Genomic DNA, 20,102 nt, shown 5'->3' on the forward strand with positions numbered 1-20,102 from the left:
ACCTGGTAACTTCCGCATGGCTAGTAGATGCTCCGCCACTGAGCCACAGCTCCTTCCTTTCCCAAAGAGGGAGAGGTGTTTGTCCAGGACTCCAAGGAAACGGAGCCCCTGCCAGATGCTTCCTTGGATCCACAGAAAGACCTCTCAAGGACTTAAGAAATGGGATCCCATCAAATTTCCTCCAGGAAAAACAGATGTGTCCCATTCTGAGTTTTCTTCTTGTGCCATAAGATTCTCCTTAATGGTCTGACCATGATCCTTGAGAGGAACTGTGTTTTCTTCATGTCTAACCTACAAGCCCCAGGAGTGCTTCTGCGCTTTTTTTCCGGGCCAATTCTGCAAACACACAGAAGGTACAGACAATGGTACAGTGCAATGACCAACGCAAATAGACCAAGGTACAGTCAAAATGGCCATTCTGTCTATACTGCAGATTGATATAACATACCCTTATACATTGGAAACCAAGTCTCAGAGTACAACAATAAATGAAGAGCATTGTGTGAATGCGGTCCTGGGTTTACTGCAATATTTGTATTTTATCACACAATACTAGAGCTGTAGATAAAACACCGGGAGCATTTCATGATTGGTTTTTATATGTGTGGGTGTGTTTGATTATAAATTGTTTACAATTGACCACTGAGGAAGGCCTTAGTGTAAGCAGTGAGCCTGGCCTCCGCCATTTTAACATCAGTTTTTATATGGTTATGATATTAAAAGTGTGCTAGCCTCTGGAGTAAAAATGGCCACAGCAGAGCCACCAGAGAACCTCTGTTTACCGTTGCCAGATTCTACCCTGGGGAACCAGGGATGGAAGGAATGCCGCATTGGAATGCAGAGGTATTGTGATGCAACTGGTCTTGCTATCCTCCTAAGCGCCGGGAGGAAGGGGCCCAGAGCAAGAAAGGTCTCACTGAGTCACCCCTCTTAGCACGTTCCTCTTCCTCCTCCCGTGATTGCATCTCCAGTCCATGATTAATGGAGTTGATCAAGTAGCATTCGTAAGTGTATACAGTTATTCCTGAGATATTATTATCCCCACCTAAAACCATCAACTGAGCTCCGGTACATTCTTCCAGCTAGCCGGCCACTTTTGCATACCCATTCACACACCCCGGCAGCGAGCTGCTTAATGCAATCAATCCTTTGTCTAGCCCAGGAACCGACCCTTAGAACCTTGGTCTTACTACCAGCCAGGCTCCCCTGCCTCAGGGCTCATTTTTCCTGTAAGAGCTGAGCTCAAGCCCCATTCAAACTGTACAACGCTTGCCTACTTTCCGGATCCAGAAACACTGTTCCATACTTCCTCCTGGGCTGAAGATGCTGGCGTTTGAAGCTGCTCCCCTACGGACCGAACTGCTCTTCGAGATAGGTAGCTCTATTGCCTCCCCTCCTGCTATTCCAACTCTCTGACCTGATTTCCTAGGACTCTGTGTGTGTGTTTGGATATTTCCCCCCAGTAATTGGTGTGTAGGTGCATTAAGTGTTGCTCTTTAATAAAAGGTTATTTGATTGATCTGAATACCAGACTCGCTTGGCTTATTGGGAAATTGGGACCCCGTAGACAAAGGTGAAATCGATCCCCCTGTTACCCCTCTTCGCATAGCCGTCTTCCTTGCAAAGCTAATTTCCCCATAAATCATAAAATCATATTTTTAATAAGCAAGGAGACCAGTTCAGGGAACATTAGCGCCAAAATGCGTCAGGCTGGGTTTTTTTACTGTACCTTGTTCTGTTTGTGTTGGTCATTGCACTATACCATCAACTGTACTTTGAGATGTTTTAGCATATACATGTAGCCTGCCATTCAGGCCTTATGTTTTCAAATTGTTTTTAATCTACATTTGTGCACATTTATAATAAATACTTTCTAATATATATATTTTAGGTTGTTACTTAACCCCCCTATTTTGTTCCCCAGGAGGAGGCTGTGATCAGGAGGCAATGCCCACCTCCTTCACCAGGCAGAAATCAGGTGCTGAGCAATCGGTGATATCCGTCCCCTCTTCATGAAAGAAAAATCAGGTGTGGACCACGTGGCAGTGCCGCCCTTCACCCAGCCAGGATCTGGCACGAAGGTGGCAATGCCTGCAACTCTTTCTCCAGTGGGAATCAGGCTGGAGTAGAGGGCAGCGCCTGCACCCCTTCACCCGGCCTCAGTCAGGAACGAAGCAGGTGTCAATGTCTGCTTACCTTCACATAGCAGGAATCAAACACAGAGCAGGTGGCAATGCCTCTCTTCACTTCACCGGGATCAGATGCGGAGCTGGTCGAAATGGCCACCCCAATTTGAACCAACAGGGTCCAGACTCAGAGCACGTGACAATGCCCATCCTCCTTCACTAGGTCTGGATCAGATGTAGAGCATGTGGCAATGCCCTACCCCCCGTTCACTCCGCTGGGATCAGGTGTGGAGCATGTGGCAATACCCGCCCCAGTTCACCTGGCCAGGATGAGGCAAGGAGAAAAAGGCAATGCCCACCCCCATTCTCGCAGTGAGATCAGGCACAAAACAGGTGGCATTGCTCGCCCCCTCTTCACCAGTGCGGAATCAGGTGTGGAGCAGGCGGCAATGACTGATCCCCTTCACCCGGCAACGATCAGGTGCAGATCAGGCAGCAATGCACCACCTTCACTCGACAGGGATCAGTGCAGAGCAGGGGGCGATGCCCGCCTGCCCCCCTCCCCTTTCTAGAGCCTGTTGTATTTTTTCCCACAATTAACTTTTTGCTAGTACAAATTATACAAATGAAGTAGCACAATTTGATATATTATAGTAACAACAAAACCTGCTGTGGAAAAAAAACAAGCTCTAAAATAGAGAGGGTGGGCAGGCGGGCCTCTTCTTCCTCCTTGGTGCCTCATCCTAGCCGGGTGAAGGGTGGATGGGCATCACCTCCGCTCTGCACCTGATCCCAACCGGGTGAAGGAGGGGCAGGCATTGCCATTTGCAACGCTCCTGATCCTGGCTGGATGAAGGCAGGGGGCAATTGCTTCTTGCTTCATACTTGATCATGGCTGGGTGAAGGGGGGCACCCATTGTCACTGCTCCACGCCTGATCCCATCCAGGTTCCAGGTATGCAGAGTGGGCATTGCCTCCTGCTCTGCTCCTGATACTTGCCAGGTATAGGGGTCATGCATTGCTCACTGCTATGCACCTAATCTTGGCTGTGTAAAAGGGGGAGGGTCATTGTCTCCTGATCCGTGCCTGATCCCGGCTGAGTGAAGGGGAGATGGGCATTGCCACCTGGCCTGTACCCCAAACGCTGCCAGGGGAAGGCGGGGGGCAGGGTTGGGCATTGCAACCTCCTCTCCACACCAATCACTGTTTGGGTTCCTCACTGTGGGAGCATAAGCAGATTGGTCTCTCTGGTAGTTGGCATCCTACACGCCACTGGGCCACTTGAGTGGGGCCAGGCTTGGGGGGGGAGGTGACTGTTTCCATTACAATGGGCACCGATGGGCTACATCTTAAATTTTTGTGGCATAAGTTTCTACTGCTGCTGGGGGCATTCCCAAACCGGAAAAAGATTTGGGCACAGACTAATTCGCTCCTTGCTCCCCACTTCCTAAGCAATTTTGGCTCCCCCACTCAGGATTGCACTGTAAATGTAGTAACCAAAATAGGGATCCCGTATAGTAACTGAGGTACCGATTTTGCAGTAAATACACGAATGACCGCAGGCACATGTGGTTTACCATTATCATTGAGAACGTGCACTTTTGCAGATATGTCACAACTGGCCAAATTCAGCGCAGATTTCCTTTGGACTGTTCAATTGTTATTATATTGGTGCTGGGGAGTGCCCTCAAGTCAGAATTCACTTATGGCGACCCCTGGTGGGGTTTTCATGGCAAGAGACTAACAGAGGTGGCTTGCCATTGTCTGCCTCTGCAACCCTGGTCTTCATTGGACGTTACCCATTCAATTGCTAACCAAGGCCGACCCTGCTTAGGTTTTGAGATATGACGAGATCAGGCTCACCTGGGCTGTCCAGGTCAGGGTGTTATTATATTGCTTGTTCAATAACATTGCCCTTGAATCTCCAACAAAAATGTTTCGTTGTGGTCTTTGAAAAGACCACAATTCTAGATTTTTCAAAGTTAACAGACACTACATTAGATTCACAACAAGCCACAAATGCGGACAAGAGGAGCTACAGCAACATCAGCATAATGCAATAATGGAAAGTGACGGGAGACAAGTTTAAGAAAGTGACCATCCACCATTCTGGGTTGATCATAAATAAGCTGAAAAGATACGCAGCCAAGATACCTGTCTAACCCTTCAACTGGAAAGAATCTCATGCCACTTAAAGAATATAATTGATGAATAAGAAACAGTAAACTTTTATCCATCAAAGATTTACTATTCCTCAGAGGGTTTTTGGGGATAGAACAGAAGAAAGCAGAAAACAGTTTCTTCCCACCAGCACTCTATTTTTCTTCGCCAGTTGCACAAGAATAACACAACGGTCAAGCTCCTATGAATCAGGGCAGAAACCAATGTCTTATGAACCCAAAACTGTTTGATCATTCAGCCAAGAAGAGGGCTTGTCCAATGGGTGTCTTGCATAAGGTTTGCCCACAACTGATAAGAGGCTTATTGGACAATAGTTCCCAGGAATTTGAGGATCACCTTTTAAAAAAATTGGACTGATCGTGGCCTTAGTACAGATTTCAGTAAGACTGAAGAAGGTAGCTGGAGGGGAGGCCCACCATTCGAAATGTTTCTTCTATAATTCAGATGGGAGCCCATCGGACCCTGGGGCCTCGCCAAATTTTAGTTGGATGATTAAACATTTAATTTCACTGGTCACAGGAGGCTATTTGGGATGATCATAAGGAACAGAATCTTGATGTACTAAATTACCCACTGATACAACATACATTTACATAGACGATGAATATGAAAGAACGGTCAGTGTTGGGGGGGTGGCGGCTTTGAACTAAAAAAGGGGATCCTGTATGCCAGATGAAACACGCATTTCACTTAACCAAAAACATAATTTATTTGTAAATACAAGTGCATAATAGTTGCAGAGTATTGATGATCATGTGAGATTCATAAGAGGTTCATCAAGCTTGGCGGTTTCATATTACATACAGAATCTTAAATGTTCATTCACAGAGTCAGTCACAAAGAAATAATTGTTTGAATGAATGTCTTTGATGGCTCATTTAATTTATTATATTTATATTCCGCCCTCCCCGCTTTCGCAGGCTCACACTCTCACATAACTATTAACCTTACAAAGGTTATGCAGAGAATTTCAGGTGGGTAGTCATGTAGGCCGGTATGAGAACAAAAGAAATTAAGTCCAGAAGCACCTTTAAAAGACAGCATTTTCCAGAGTATAAGCATCTATGAATCAAAACTCACTTTGTCAGATGCAAATGAGAATGAAAGCCTGTCAGCCATCACATCCTATTCAGGAGGTAGGAGGGATGTTACAAAGAAGGGCCAGCAGGAGTATTTATGTACTGCCCTTCAGGATAACTTAAGGCCCACTCAGAGTGGTTTACAAAGTATGTCATTATTATCCCCACAACAAACACCCTGTGAGGTGGGTGGGGCTGAGAGAGCTCCAGAGTGCTGTGACTAGCCCAAGGTCACCCAGCTGGCTTCAAGTGGAGGAGAGGGGAATCAAACCTGGCTCTCCAGATTAGTGTCCCACGCTCTTAACCACTACACCAAACGATGCAGAGGTACAATGCAAAATGATCATCTTGGTCAGAGGTGGAGAGATGTGCTTAGAGACTGGAGAATACAGGAAAACGTATGTACAGGTGGTTTATACCTGAAATACATCACCCCTCCCCTCCCAGGACTGGAAACAGGTAAAATATTACAAAAGGCAAACAGAAAAACACAAAGCAAGTTATTCATGAATCCGTGCGCAGAACAATGCTTTGTCTTCAGGAATTTCAATGATCTCGGTGGATATTTATACATCTTCTGTAGACTTTTCTCACCTGCTATCAGGTAAGTTCAACTGACTGGAATCCATCAGGCGGCTATTATTAGTCTTCAGAGGGCGGATCAATAGCAGCTCTTTCCATCTGAGGGGAATAATTTCTCAGACAGGGTCGGTTTATTGGTCTGGTTACCTCAGGATGAGCTGGATTTTCATCTGTCCCTTCTTGGTTGAAAAGAGGAACAAAATCTTCCAGCTAACATCTGTTGTGACAATACAAATCTCTACATATGGATGTATACGCTTAAAGCTGAGCCTTCACAGCCATCGGAAGAAACACAACAAGTGGAGAAATCAACAGCAGCCCGTACATGGGTTTTCTTTGTGGCGGCCCACTCTCCTGGCTTTTGGCAAATGATACAAAACTGAATTATGCAAAATGACTTTTTACTCAGATAGGAGGGCTGTACTGTAGGGAGGAGGATCACAGATGCTTTGCTAATGAGTTATGAACCATATACCTCACCTGCTAATGCTATGTCTTTGCGAACTTGTAACTATGTACCCTATGGCATTGTTTATGGAAATGTTCCTTATTTTCACTGTACTAAGCTCATACTGTGTAATCCACCTCGAGTCTCAGTGAGAAAGGCAGACTATAAATGACATAAATAAAATAAATAAAAATAAAACTTACAAAAATTATGAATCAGATGACAGAAAAATGAGAAAAACAAGAAGGGTTATTCAGCACTCCTTTTGACTAAAATTGTAGAACCTCCTAAGGCTGATCCGAACAAAATTGTTACAGAAGAAAATTTACTAAAATTACTCATAATTTTTAGTAAATTTATTAGCTATTTATTTCTATAAAAAATTCCAGGCAAGGGATACTGTAGCCCTAAAAATACATAAAATGATAAATTATATTAGTTACTGGTTGTCAAGGGGGAGAATAGAAATATAATCCATAATATAACAACTTTTCAGATAGTCAGAATGAAAGTTCTACTCACTGGGTAATTGTAGCATGCATCATTTTATAAAAGGTAATATGAGGCATTAATCAATCTCCCCACCTTGGTGAATAATCCATTAACATGAGAGGCTTAAAACAGAATACCCAGAAAAATACGTATGTTTTGCTCACCCAGAATCCTACATGCATATCTTTGATGCTAACAAAAAGGAGGGGAATGAAGGAGGAGGAGGAGATTAGGCAGAAAGATGTTCCTTGGGAGGGCAGTTACCATAAATCACATCGCGGTCATAAACACGAAAGGTCAGCCAACTGGTTTTCCACACAAGAACTTGGATTGGATGACTATACTCCTGTGTGAACCTTGTGGTGTAAGTTTAGGCTGTGGCTCTCACTAAACATCTTTCCACATTCTAAGCATTTATATAGCTTCTCCCCTGCATGAACCTTTTGATGTCTAATGAGTGAGCCATTCAGAAAGAAGCTAATCCCACACTCCAAGCATTTATACGGCTTCTCCCATGTGTGAACCTTTTGATGATCAATTAGAGCACTATTAAGAGAGAAGCTGTTCCCACACTCCAAGCATTTATATGGTTTCTCCCCTGTGTGAATCCTGTGATGTGTAGTTAGGGTGCCATTCTCAGAGAAGCTTTTCCCACACACCAAGCATTTATATGGCTTCTCCCCTGTGTGAACCTTTTGATGGCTAGTAAGTTGGCTCCTCTGAGAGAAGCTCTTCCCACAATCCATGCATTTATACGGCTTCTCCCCCCTGTGAACCTTTTGATGATTTGTTAATTCGCCTTTCTGAGCAAAGCTCTTCCAACACTCCATACATTTATATGGTTTCTCCCCTGTGTGAAACCTTTGATGGATAGTTAGCTGACTTCTACAAGAAAAGCTCTTCCCACAATCCATGCATTTATACGGCTTCTCCCCCCTGTGAACCTTCTGATGATTTGTTAATTCACCTTTCTGAGCAAATCTCTTCCCACACTCCAAGCATTTATATGGCTTATCCCCTATGTGCATCCTCTGATGTTTAGCTAGCTTGCTATTTAGAAAAAAGCTAATTCCACACTTCAAGCATTTATATGGCTTCTCCCTTGTGTGAACTTTTTGGTGAGTAATTAGATTACTATTACAAGAGAAGCTCTTCCCACACTCCAAGCATTTATATGGCTTCTCTCCTGTGTGAACCTTTTGGTGAGAAATTAGATTACTATTAGAAGAGAAGCTCTTCCCACACTCCAAACATTTATTTGGCTTCTCCCCTGTGTGAATCCTGTGATGTTTAGTTAGGGCGCAACTCACAGAGAAGCTTTTCCCACACTCCAAGCATTTGTATGGTTTCTCCCCTGTGTGAACCCTTTGATGGCTAGTTAGGGTGCTATTCTTAGAGAAACTTTTCCCACACTCCAAGCATTTATATGGTTTCTCCCCTGTGTGAATCCTGTGATGTGTAGTTAGGGTGCCATTCTCAGAGAAGCTTTTCCCACACTCCAAGCATTTATATGGTTTCTCCCCTGTGTGAATCCTGTGATGTCTAGTTAGGGTACTATTCTTAGAGAAGCTTTTTCCACACTCCAAGCATTGATATGGTCTCTCCCCAGTGTGAACACCTTGATGTCTAGTTAGGGTACTATTCTTAGAGAAGCTTTTCCCACACTCCAAGCATTTATATGGTTTCTCCCCAGTGTGAACACTTTGATGTCTAGTTAGGGTACTATTCTTAGAGAAGCTTTTCCCACACTCCAAGCATTTATATGGTTTCTCCCCAGTGTGAACACTTTGATGTCTAGTTAGGGTGCTATCCTTAGAGAAGCTTTTCCCACACTCCAAGCATTTACATGGTTTCTCCCCTGTATGAATCCTGTGATGTCTAGTTAGGGTGTTATTCTTAGAGAAGCTTTTCCCACATTCCAAGCATTTATATGGTTTCTCCCCTGTGTGAACCCTTTGATGCCTAGTTAGAGTGCTATTCTTAGAGAAGCTTTCCCCACACTCCAAGCATTTACATGGTTTCTCCCCTGTGTGAATCCTGTGATGTCTAGTTAGGGTGTTATTCTTAGAGAAGCTTTTCCCACATTCCAAGCATTTATATGGTTTCTCTCCTGTGTGAATCCTGTGATGTTTAGTTAGGGTGCTATTCTTAGAGAAGCTTTTCCCACACTCCAAGCATTTATATGGTTTCTCCCCTGTGTGAAACCTTTGATGGATAGTTAGACTACTATTGAGAAAGAAACTCTTCCCGCACTCCAAGCATTTATATGGTTTGTCCCGTGTGTGAATCCTGTGATGTTTAGTTAGGTTGCTATTCTCAGAGAAGCTTTTCCCACACTCCAAGCATTTATATGGTTTCTCTCCTGTGTGAATCCTGTGATGTTTAGTTAGGGTGCCATTCTCAGAGAAGCTTTTCCCACACTCCAAGCATTTATATGGTTTCTCTCCTGTGTGAAACCGTTGATGGATAGTTAGCCCACTTCTGTGACAGAAGCTCTTCCCACAATCCATGCATTTAAACGGCTTCTCTCCTGTGTGAATCCTATGATGTTTAGTTAGGCTGCTATTCTGACGGAAACTCTTCCCACACTCCAAGCATTTATATGTTTTCCAGCATGTTGTAATGTTGTGATATTTTTTAATTCTGAGTTTGCAGATCAACCCTTTCAAAATCACTGCAACTGGAAGCCTTCTCTTCCTGCTTTTATCTTGGGCTGGGACCTCAGGCATATTCTCACCCTGATGGGCAACCAAATTCTTCCTCTGCTTCTGTTTTGCTTTCGTTTTGCTTCTCTGCTCCCTCTTGGGTACCACCTGAACCCCAGATTTCGCTTTTAACTGCAGATCTTCATCTCTTTCTGGTTCCTTCTCAATCGCCACATCCAACACATCTGCAGATGAAAAAGAGAGACAGAAATCAAATCAAAAAGGAAAGGAAAAAATGCCTGTTAGCAGGTACGGTCAGTACAGAATGGTAATTTTTACAGCAAGAGCCGGAAGTCTGGAAAAAACTCAGCAACCTTTAGCCATGTGCCAGGTATCTTGGTAAAGGTGGAAGAGGTCACCACAACATGAGGGAAGGGAATTCCTTGCTTTTGTTGCGGAACGCTTAATGTGTTTTCTAGTGTTAATTTAGGAAGCACATGGAGACAGAACAGGAAGTAAAATCTTTTTTTAAAAAACCTTGAATTATATTGAAAAAGTTTTAAATGGGTAATTGTGTTGGTCTGCAGAAGAACAGCAGGATTTGTGTTCAGTGGCACCTTAGAGACCAACAAGGTTTTCAGAATGTAAGTTTTTGAGAGTCAGAGCTCCCTTCCTCAAACACTATTCATTCATTCATTCATTCGAGATGGCATCAGGATGTAAATGTACAATGCAACTTGATTCGAGCAGAAATGAGCATGTGTAGTGATTGAGATAAAAATCCTACCCTGTTTCAGCAATCTCACATTGTAACCTCCCATTGCATTTTCTGTGTGTGAGGACAGCCACTTTTAGATCAGTGATGGAATGCCCTAGAAGATTAAAATGTTCTCCCAGTGTTTTTTGAGTGTTGTGGTTTCTAATATGAGTTTTATGTCCATTTATTCTTTTGATTAGGGACCGATCTGTTTGTCCAATGTAGAGAGCAGAGAGGCACTTGACAGCATATGTAACATTGCAAGATGGCGAAGTGAATGAACCTGAGATGGTATAACTGGTCCAGTAAGGTCCATTGATCATCCTGTCAGAAGAAATATGGGGTTAGAGTTGGCATCTTAGTTTACTGCAGGCTCTGGTCCCAGAGTCTGTGTCAGTGTTGGAAAGTTCATTATTATGACTGAGAAGTTGTTTAAGGTTAGGGGGTTGACTGTGGGATGAAAAGGTTTGCCTTTCAATGTGTTGAACTGGTTTGAGCTGAGAGCTGTGATGTGACCACTGGTGGTCTTCTATTGTTGTTTCAATGGGGCCTATGCTGTAGCAGGGTATCTCTTGGTATTATTCCGGCTTTGTCAATCTGTTTCCTTACTACATCAGGTGGGTATTGTAATTCCAAAAACGCCTGCCGTTGATCTTGCAGGTGAGAATCTGTGTCAGAGGGATTGGAACAGATGCGGCTGTAATGTAGAGCTTGACTCTAGATGATGGATTGCTTGGTGTGTTTAGGATGGTGCTTAGAAGAACGATTGGTAGGTTTCTGGTATAAGGTGGTGCTTAAACATTCATCATGTATCCATCATGTACAGTGGTATCTAGAAAATGTACTTCCTGTGTGGATTGATTCATGGTCATGTTGATGGGTGGGGTGGAAGTACCTGAACACCTGCTGAAATCCCACCAGCGCTTCTCTCTCATGTGTCCAGATGATGAAAATGTCATCAATAAAACTCAAGGTCAGGAGAGATGTTAGCAGGTGGGAGCTGAGAAAGCGCTGTTCCGAGTCAGCCATAAAAATGTTGGCGCATTGTGATACCATGAGATTGGCCATTGCTGTGCCATTGATTTGAAGGAATAAATTTTCACCACATCTCTTGTGGGTGAAGATAAACTGGCAGAGATTGGTGGTGAGGTCTGGTTCGGGGATCCGTAATGGGGTTCTTAGTGGCTTGCAGTTCATCTTTGTGATAGATGTTGATGGATAGTGACTCAACATCCATGGTTGCCAAAGGAGTGTTATCTGGAATATTGTCAACTGACTGTACTTTTCTCAGGAAATCTGTGGTGTCTCGCATGTAACTGGGGGCAATGATGGGATAGGGTTTGACAATGGAGTCCATGTGAGCAGCCACTCCAACAGAGATGGTCCCCATGCTGGAGAAAACAGGACATTTTGGCTTGCCCGGCTTGTGTATTCTGGACAGAAGATGGAAAGCACCTGGTTGAGGTTCCTGTGGTGTGTCCCTATAGATTTCTTCATCTATGTGTGTGGGGAATTCCTTCAAATCCTGTTCAGTTCTCTTTGGTATTCCCGAGCGGGGTCTGGGATGAATCCTTTGTAGAACATAGTATCGGAGAGTTGTCTTTCAGCCTCTTGGATGCAGTCAAATTTGTCCATGCTGACAACAGCTTCTCCTTTGTCAGTTTCCTCAGTCATGATATCTGGATTATTTCTGAGGCTGCTGATAGCATTTTTTTTCATCCTGTGAGTGAGGCTGTGTTGTGGAAGACGGTGTTTCTTGATCACATCAGTCTGAGCTCTGCAGCAAAAGCATTTTATACCAAGATCCAATGTGGCATTGTGACTGTCGGGGGTGGGTGGGTGGGAGCAACAGATTCAGCAACAGATCTGTTGCTGAGCAACAGATTCTGAGTTGTTCCTTTGTGAAAATGCTGCCTGTCCACACAGGCAGCATTTTCTGTTCTGTTCTGAGGCTCAATGGAAGTATTCTTTCAGAAGAAGACAGAGAAAAAGGCCTCCAATTCACTACAGAACTGTATCATCTGTGTAGAGATTGAGGAGCAGAAGGATAGATAGTCCTTGTGAAAGAACAGATTACTCTGGTGGGCTGACAGTGTGCTGCGAAAGGCTGACAATATTGTTGGAGGAGTTGTTCCTAGGGCCTACAGCATGCATGAGGTTAGACAGTTTCTTGTCTGGAAAAGGGAGCTTTGACTCTAAAAAACTTATGCTCTGAAAATCTTGTTGGTCTCTAAGGTGCCACTGGACTCAAATCCTGCTGTATTGAAATGGTTTTTCTTTAGAGAAAAGGGAGGGCGGGAGATGGAAACACTTTAGAAAACTAATACCCTCTTTGGCTGCTGCCCTGCAGTCACACAGTACTGCCTGCCTTCCAACCCCGGTTGGGGGAGGGGGCAGGGTCCTTTCGAGGGGTATTTTGGCATTTCCAGCATTTGGGCTGGCACATCAGAACTGTGCCTGGCGGAGGGATGGAGGGAAAGCTGACCACAGGTGGGCAGATACAGGTAGCTTAGCTGGTGGGTGAAGAGAGAGAAAAAAGTTTAAAAAAATAAGGTTATCAGGAGGAGGAAAAGACAGAATTCTGTTAGATAAGGAGATATAGTGGAAATTGAGATGACCCCCAGAATTCCTTACGTTCCATTTTGGGGCGTGTGGTTTGGAATTGGGAATTGGGAAAAGAGCAAGATTTTTGCTGATATGGCATAATCGGGCTAAGTTGGTTCCCCAGGACAAACCTGGGTCCGATCCAGGGAACCAAACTTAGCGGAGCTGGATTAGCTGCTTGTAGCAGGTGGCTGCTGCAGCAAACAACTAGGCAGGCAGCTGCACAAATGGAGCTGAAGCCGAGGTCCTCAACACTGCAGGAGAGTGAAGAGAGGTTGGTGGGGCAGGGAAGGGGACCTCAGGCAGAGTGGCTGCCCATCCCCTTCTACCCCTCCCCCCACCGGAGTTCCGAAAGAGTCCTTCAAGCAGCAGACTCTGACAGCTGCCTTTTAAACTCCGGGCTTGACAAGGGGCTCTCTCATTCAAGACTGGTTTTCTCAGGTCCTACCTTGGGATTCTCAGATATGACAATGGTTCCCTTCGTGCAGTTTGGTTCTTGTTGGTTAATCTTGCAAGGCGGTTTCAAAGCTGAACTGAAGAATCCCAAGGAAAGGGAGGTGGGGCTAGCTGCAGAGTTTAAAAACCTTGGAAATGTTTCCCCCCATAAGAAACAGTGGAGAGTATTTGGGGGCAGCCTCTTCAGCAGCCAAAAGAATTGGATCTCACGATCTATCCCTTCTGAAATTTGGGGGGGGGGGGGTTATTGGTCAGTCAGGAGTAATTTCCTGGCAAATTGTGTGGAGTTGGGATATTTTTCCCTATTGGGAATAGTGACTGTATAAATCCAGGGTTTTCTCACCCAAATCAGAGAATCTGACCTGGATTTCAGTAATACTGAATTTTTTGTATATTCCTGAAACCCAGATATGGATTCAACCAAATTGGGGGGGGGGCACACCCCTAGTTCAGCCCTGGAGAAAGGGATCCATAGGCAACTGGGCCATAGTTTTTCCAGTTAGAGGGAGAGGGAAGAAAAGAAAGCTGAAGATGAACGAGGGCAGAAGAGGAGCAGATGGCAATGTGGGACCCACTTCACATGGCAAGAATCAGGCGCAGAGCAGGCGGCAATGTCACCCCCCTTCAACTGGCTAAGATCAGGCACAAAGTAGGAGGCAATGCCCATCCCACCTTTTCACCCAGCAGAGCAGGTGACAAAGACTGTGCCCCTCTACACCCAGATAGGATTAGGCGCAGAGGAGGTGGTAATGCCCACCTCCTTCACCCAGCCAATATGAGGAGCGGAACAGGTGGCACCCCCCCTTCACCAGGCCAGGATCAAGTGTGGAGGCGGAGGCAATGCAAGCCCGCCCACCTCCCCTTCCTAGATCCTGTTATATTTTTTCCCACACCGGACTTTATTCCTAGTCCTATTATATTGTCTGGAGCCAGTCATGGTGCTGCCCACTCCAAGAGCTCTGCTGTGCCCGAACACTGAGCCCAGCCCTCAGCTTGCTGCCACCCCCAACTCTCGCACCCTTACCTAGCCCCAGGATGATGCGGGATGCCGTCGGGGTGAAGAGTCTGGAGAGGAGGCCGGAAGATGCTGTGGACCAGCTGGGCTGCGTGGCAGTGTTGCAGCAGAGCCAACAAACAGCTGATCCACGCAGTAGTGCGGCAGCAATCTATGGCCACACTGAAGCTGCGGCCAAGAATGCTGCTGAAGCCATCAGAGGCGGGGCAACCAAGGAAGAGGTCTGGGAAGGGCCATTCCCGAGTGGGGCAGTGGAGAGGTGGGAGCCAGGGAGAATAGAAACAAGCACCCTATTGGGTGTTGGCCCTGCAAGGAAGAGAGGAACCCCAATGACAAACAAGGGCACTCACCCGCCTGGTCGCAAGCAGCACAAGTCCGGGTGGTAGGATGTACAGTGAATGGGAGAAACAAGGGCTGATGGGTGGCCCGGGGAGGGAGAGGGGTATTAGGCTGCTATAAAGGGGAGAAAGAGCCAGAGGAGTTAGCGATGTTAGTCTGCAGTAGCAAAATAGTAAAGAGTCCAGTAGCACCTTTAAGACTAACCAATGTTACTGTAGCGTAAACTTTCGAGACCCACAGCTCTCTTCGTCAGATGCAGATAGAGAGCTCCCAGTGAGGTGGGGGAGGAAGAAGCTGGCATGACTACGGTGCAAGAGAGATGCGAGGGCACAGCTCAGCTGGCAGGAGGCACCCCTGCCCATTCTGAGGCTGAGGGTGTTTTCCTCACCAGCATGTTCGGGAACATGGCTGAGAGATGGGCCAGCTGTCCAGGTGTGGCAGCAGCTCATATATATAAAAGGTAAACCATATTCCAGACGACTCCCCTTTTATCCTGGGGCAGCTCCCCAGGATGTCGCCATGGCGGGAAGCCAAGTTGAGGCAGCCTGTCCCTCCCTCCCGCCCTCCACCTTCACCAGGCCAGGATGGGGGCAAGGAGGTGGGGGCAATACTCTCCTGTACCCCTCCACCCAGACAAGATCAGGGCAGGGAGGAGGCAGCAATGCCCTAGCGCTCCCCTGCCTTCACCCAGCCAACATCTGGAATGGAGTAGGAGGTAATGCCTACCCCCCCTTCACCCAGCTGGGATCAAACACGGAGCAGTCAGCAATAACCCCTCTTAACCTGGCCAAAATCAGGAGGGGAGCAGACGGCAATGCCTTCCCTTCACCCAGACGGAATCAGGAGCGGAGAAGGTGGCAATGCCCACCCCCTTCACCTAACCGGGATGAGGAGTGGAACAGGCAGCAATGCGCACCCACAGCCTTCACCCGGTCAGGATCAGGTGTGTAGCAGGAGGCAATGCCTGCCCCCAGTTTACCAGGCTGGGATCAGGTGCGGAGCAGGAGGCAATTCATACACCCTTCTCCAGAATGGGATAAGGCACGGAGTAGGTGGCAATGCCTGCCTCTGCCCCTTCACCTGGCCAGGTTCAGGCACACAGCAAGTGGCAATGCCCGCCCCCACACCCGGTCCTAATTAGGAGCAGATCAGGTGGAAACGCCCACCCTCCCACCTTGATCGGGCTGGGATGAGGCGCGGAGGAGGCCACTTTGTCCTCCCTCCTTTACCCAGCCAGGATCACGAGCGGAGCAGATGGCAATGCCCCCCCTTTACCCAGCTGGGAAAATGGGTCGAGTAGGAAGCAATGCCTGCCTGCCAGTCTGCCCGCCCCTTTCTAGAGCCCGTTGTATTTTTTCCAACAACGGGCTTTGTTCTTAATTTACAATAACTGGAACTAGGAAGGGAGTGGAGATTCCAGGACATAATCGGGTTGAGGGGAAACTAGCCAGTTGGGGAGTGGTCTATGTTGACGTTTCTGTCTGTCTGTCTGTCTGTGGCACAATGCCCCTCCGTTAGAAAATATAGGGGATTTAATAGCCACTTCCCTGAGCTATCAGAGCCACTGCGGTGTAGTGATTAGGTTACCTTACTAGGATCTAAGAGACTCAGCTCTGAATACCCAGGAGTCGTCCATGGACGCTTCTAGGGTGACCTTGAGCCCGTCACACCCTCTCAGCCAGACCTACCTCACAGGGTTGTTCTGAGGATAAAATAGAAGGGAAATATAGAAGTAGCTTTGGGTCACCTCTGGGGAGAAAGATGGGGCATAAATGAAGTAGATCCTTCTGCTATTTGCAGTGAAAGTGTCAGTTCCCTATTGCTGGCGGGCATAACTCAGCAGAAAAGATATCACCCCAGTAAGCTACGGAGTTGGCGTTTGGAGTAAGCAGGTCAGACCTGTAGGAAATGAGTAAATGGCTACTAGCCACGGTGACTGAAGGGAACCTCCATATACAAAGGCTCTAAACTCCTGAATTCCACTACCAGGAGGCAGCATCTCAAGAAGGCCTCGGCCTCTGTGCCCGGTCTGTTAATCTTCCAGGGCACTTGGCTGGCCACCGTGTGGAACAGGATGCTGGACTAGAAAGACCGCTGGACTGATTCTGCAGGGCTCTTCATACATTCTTTAAAAAAAAGAAATTGCAGGGTGTGGGAGTTGATTGTTCAGAGATTTCAATGCAATATGTGGAATCCCCATTGTGTTTTTCCAAGAAAATAAAGGTAGGAGTGTTCCTCTTAGGGGCAGGTGGGGTGGGAGGAAGAAGGCCAAAGTTCAAAGTCCAAATTAATGGAGAAGTTTTCTCTGAAATGCAGAACAGGGAAGAGAGAACTGAGTCCAACTGCCCACCACATCTATCTCGGGATCCTTAAATACTCAGAGAGTACAAGACACCCGAGGATAAAGTGGCTATTGGCCTGGCCCACGCCTGGCTTAGTTCCCATTGCTCTCAGCTGGACATGGAACAGAAGAAATGTTACAAAGAGAAGCACTTCTGCCTCAAAAATCCTCATTCATCACTTCGAATCTGGTGGAAGCATTTCTTGCCTGGCTTCTCCTACCCCACATTGCACCTTCCTTCCTCACCAAAGTTGTGTGGAAACAAAGTTCACAGGTGACTCACATTTTCCCCTCTGCTATGATTTTGCCTGGAACGGTCCTTTAAGCCCTGTTGATTTCACTCCAAGGGGTGGTGCCTCTGCAGGGCCTCAGGCAAGGGCCTTTCCCAGCCCTGGAGCCAAAGACCCTCCTCTCTAAACCCCTTTCCAACTGGCATAGATTGAACCAGTGACTTTCAAGAAGTAAAGCAGGAGCTCTGCCACAGGGCCCCTCCTCTGCTCATGTAATTGTCAATACCAGTTCCTTTCTCCTCCCATCGGCCTCAGTCACGCAACCAAAGGACTTTGGGAGACCCACACCATGTAAAAAATGGAAAGACCCAAGAATGAAGCAGGAGCTTCAGGGATTTGCTAGCATGAACCCAAGTGGATATTGTCCACCTCTCCTGTTACAGCCCTCTTCACCAACAGATTTCTCTTTCATTTTCAAAAGCTATAGGCTCTCCAGGTATGTAGCAAATGAACAGGTGTCCTGAAATCAGAGGGCCACAGGAAGATGCCACCCTGCATTCTCTTCTGTGTTCAGGAGAAAAGGGAAAAAAGATTCTTACCCAGAGAGGCCACCGTCTCGTAATTGTCCTGCATCACTTCCCAGTAGAGTTCTCTTTGGCCTGGACTGAGCAGATCCCACTCCTCCTCCGTGAAGAACACGGCCACCTCCTCAAAGGACACTGCGGAGGTCTGAAAGAGGAAAACATCGCCCACTTGATCATCTATTCTTGTTGCTGAGCATTCAAGAAAGAAAGAAAGAATCCCTTCAGCTAGCCGTTTGATTAAATTAATGCAATACAGCAAACCGATGGCAAGAAAAATGGCTCCCTGCCCCAACATCCGACAGGGATAACAAACTAAAAGTCTCCAAGAAGAACAGAACATTCTACAGAACAGGGCTTCTGTTGGTCAAGTCTAGTTAAACAAACCTAGAAATGGTGTTTCCAGTGGACGTTTCCTATTTTTGCCTGAAGAAGTGCTCTGTGTTACTGTAAAGCTTGCATCCAGCTCTGTCAACGTAAACTGGCCGAATTAACAGCAGGATTTCAGTCCAGCGGCACCTGAGAGACCCACAAGCTCTCCAGAGAGTCAGAGCTCCCAAGTTCTTCCCCAGCCACAAGGCAGCTGTCATTTATTGGCTAGTCACCCCCTACTCCCATACTGAGAAAGACCATTTAGGAGAAGGGAGCTTTGTGGCTCTGCGTGCGGGGTCACACAGAAATCTCTCTGCACTCCCCTGCCCCGCCCTGCCTCCTCCATCCCAGTTCCCACGTATTTCTGCCCCAGCCCGTCTTCTTGCCCGGCATTTGCTTATGGGACCCCAGACTCACCTCGCCCGCAGACGGGCCAAAGCCGAAGTCTCCCTCCATCCGAGGAAGCCGAGAGGCCCCGTTCAGCTCCATCTCTCCCCGCCTGCCTCCTCTCGAGGAAAAAGCGCAGGCTCTGCGTCGCATCTGCTCGCACGGCCTCCTGGGAAGTGTAGTTCTCCAAAACACCCATGACTTAAGCTGGGCAAGAAAACCAAAGTATTTTGAGAAAAGAAGCTTTCGTGGCTCTTCTCTCCTTGTGTGGGGCAGCTTCTTATATGGTCCCACTGCTGGAGAGACAGAAGAAGAAAGTTTTTCTGCTCTAATCGTCATGATTTTTTGTTGTTCGTTCTCTTCCTGAGAACTACACTTCCTAGAAGTCCTGGCGATTCCTCGGCTGCCCGCCCAGATTTGCCGGGCACCGGGGTGGTGGGGTAGGGTGGGGTGGGGGGCCGCGGGGGAGCTCAGCGAGGTGGATCCTTTTTCTCCTTCTTTTGAGTTGGTTCCGAAGGGATTCAAGAGGGACCTTCCTTTTCACTGGGCAGAGGGAGAGTTTGGCTCTTGCGTGTCTGCGGGAAAGATCTTGCGTGTCTGCGGGAAGGAGATCTTGGGCAAGCACAGCCGGAGGGATGAGAGAGGGGGAAATACACCTGGAAAGAGCCCACAAAAGAGAAGGACGGGGGCTGGCTGGAGAAGAGGCTTCCGGTTTGCTTCTGCTTTACATAGCTTTTTAATGCTTTTCATGCAACCACCTCGAGTTTATTCCTATTATTAACAAGCGCCCTGTAAAGAATAATGCTACGTTCATGCTGAGAGAAACTTTTCCCCTCTGAGAGGCCCTCAGCTGGAGGAAGCTGCTTGTCTTTCTCAGCTTCTGTCCTTGAGACAAGATAAGCTGTTCTCGCTGGTAGAGCTTCTCTGGCTGAACTTTTTTTGTAAGTTAATTGGCAATTTTGCACCTGTGGATTTGGGTCCTGTGCCAAGTGCTGCAGACTTCCCTTTTGCACTGGGCACCTAATCTCCGGTGATGTCAGCAAATTGAGATCGGATTGGCAGTCCAAAATCGCACCACACTGGTCTCAACTAGTTTAAATTGGCTGCTAAAAAACATGGAGTCAGAGCTTGTGGCGGCTGTCATCAACAGACAAACAACGGCCCTTGGCGGTTTGCTTAGCTTCTGGCTCATCTTGTAAGAGGGACTGAAGTTCCCGCCTTGGAGATTGCCAGTTGCTTTTGTGGATCCCTGACCAGGGACTTTTGGCTTGTTATATCTGGGAAACTAACTCGCTTTGCCTCCTAAGGAATTATTGTGGTATGTAGAGCAAACAGCTATAGATTTCTTTTGTTTGTTCTCACATTTTGTCTTGTGCTTATGATATCCTTGCATTCTGTTTCATAAATACTGGTATTTTTACCCTGTGTGGGTTATTGTGACTCTGAAGCCTCAACGCTATAACATCT

The 20,102-nt window shown here is 46.8% G+C and overlaps 1 protein-coding gene across 1 annotated transcript in view; it reads right to left on the reverse strand.

Moving 5' to 3' along the window:
• Positions 1–18,747, reverse strand: part of LOC129328760 (zinc finger protein 420-like) — a 29,542-nt gene extending 10,795 nt beyond the window's left edge. The window contains exons 1-3 of the mRNA XM_054978039.1: positions 18,666–18,747; positions 17,895–18,024; positions 7,601–9,798 (exon numbers count right to left, since the gene is read on the reverse strand). Of these exons, the coding sequence (XP_054834014.1) occupies positions 7,601–9,798; positions 17,895–18,024; positions 18,666–18,737 (2,400 nt within the window). The 5' untranslated portion in view covers positions 18,738–18,747. The remainder of the gene's footprint in view (positions 1–7,600; positions 9,799–17,894; positions 18,025–18,665) is intronic.
• Between the last annotated feature and the right edge of the window lie 1,355 nt (positions 18,748–20,102).

Source organism: Eublepharis macularius, chromosome 4, assembly GCF_028583425.1.
Source record: "Eublepharis macularius isolate TG4126 chromosome 4, MPM_Emac_v1.0, whole genome shotgun sequence".
NCBI classification, from domain to species: Eukaryota; Metazoa; Chordata; class Lepidosauria; order Squamata; family Eublepharidae; genus Eublepharis; species Eublepharis macularius.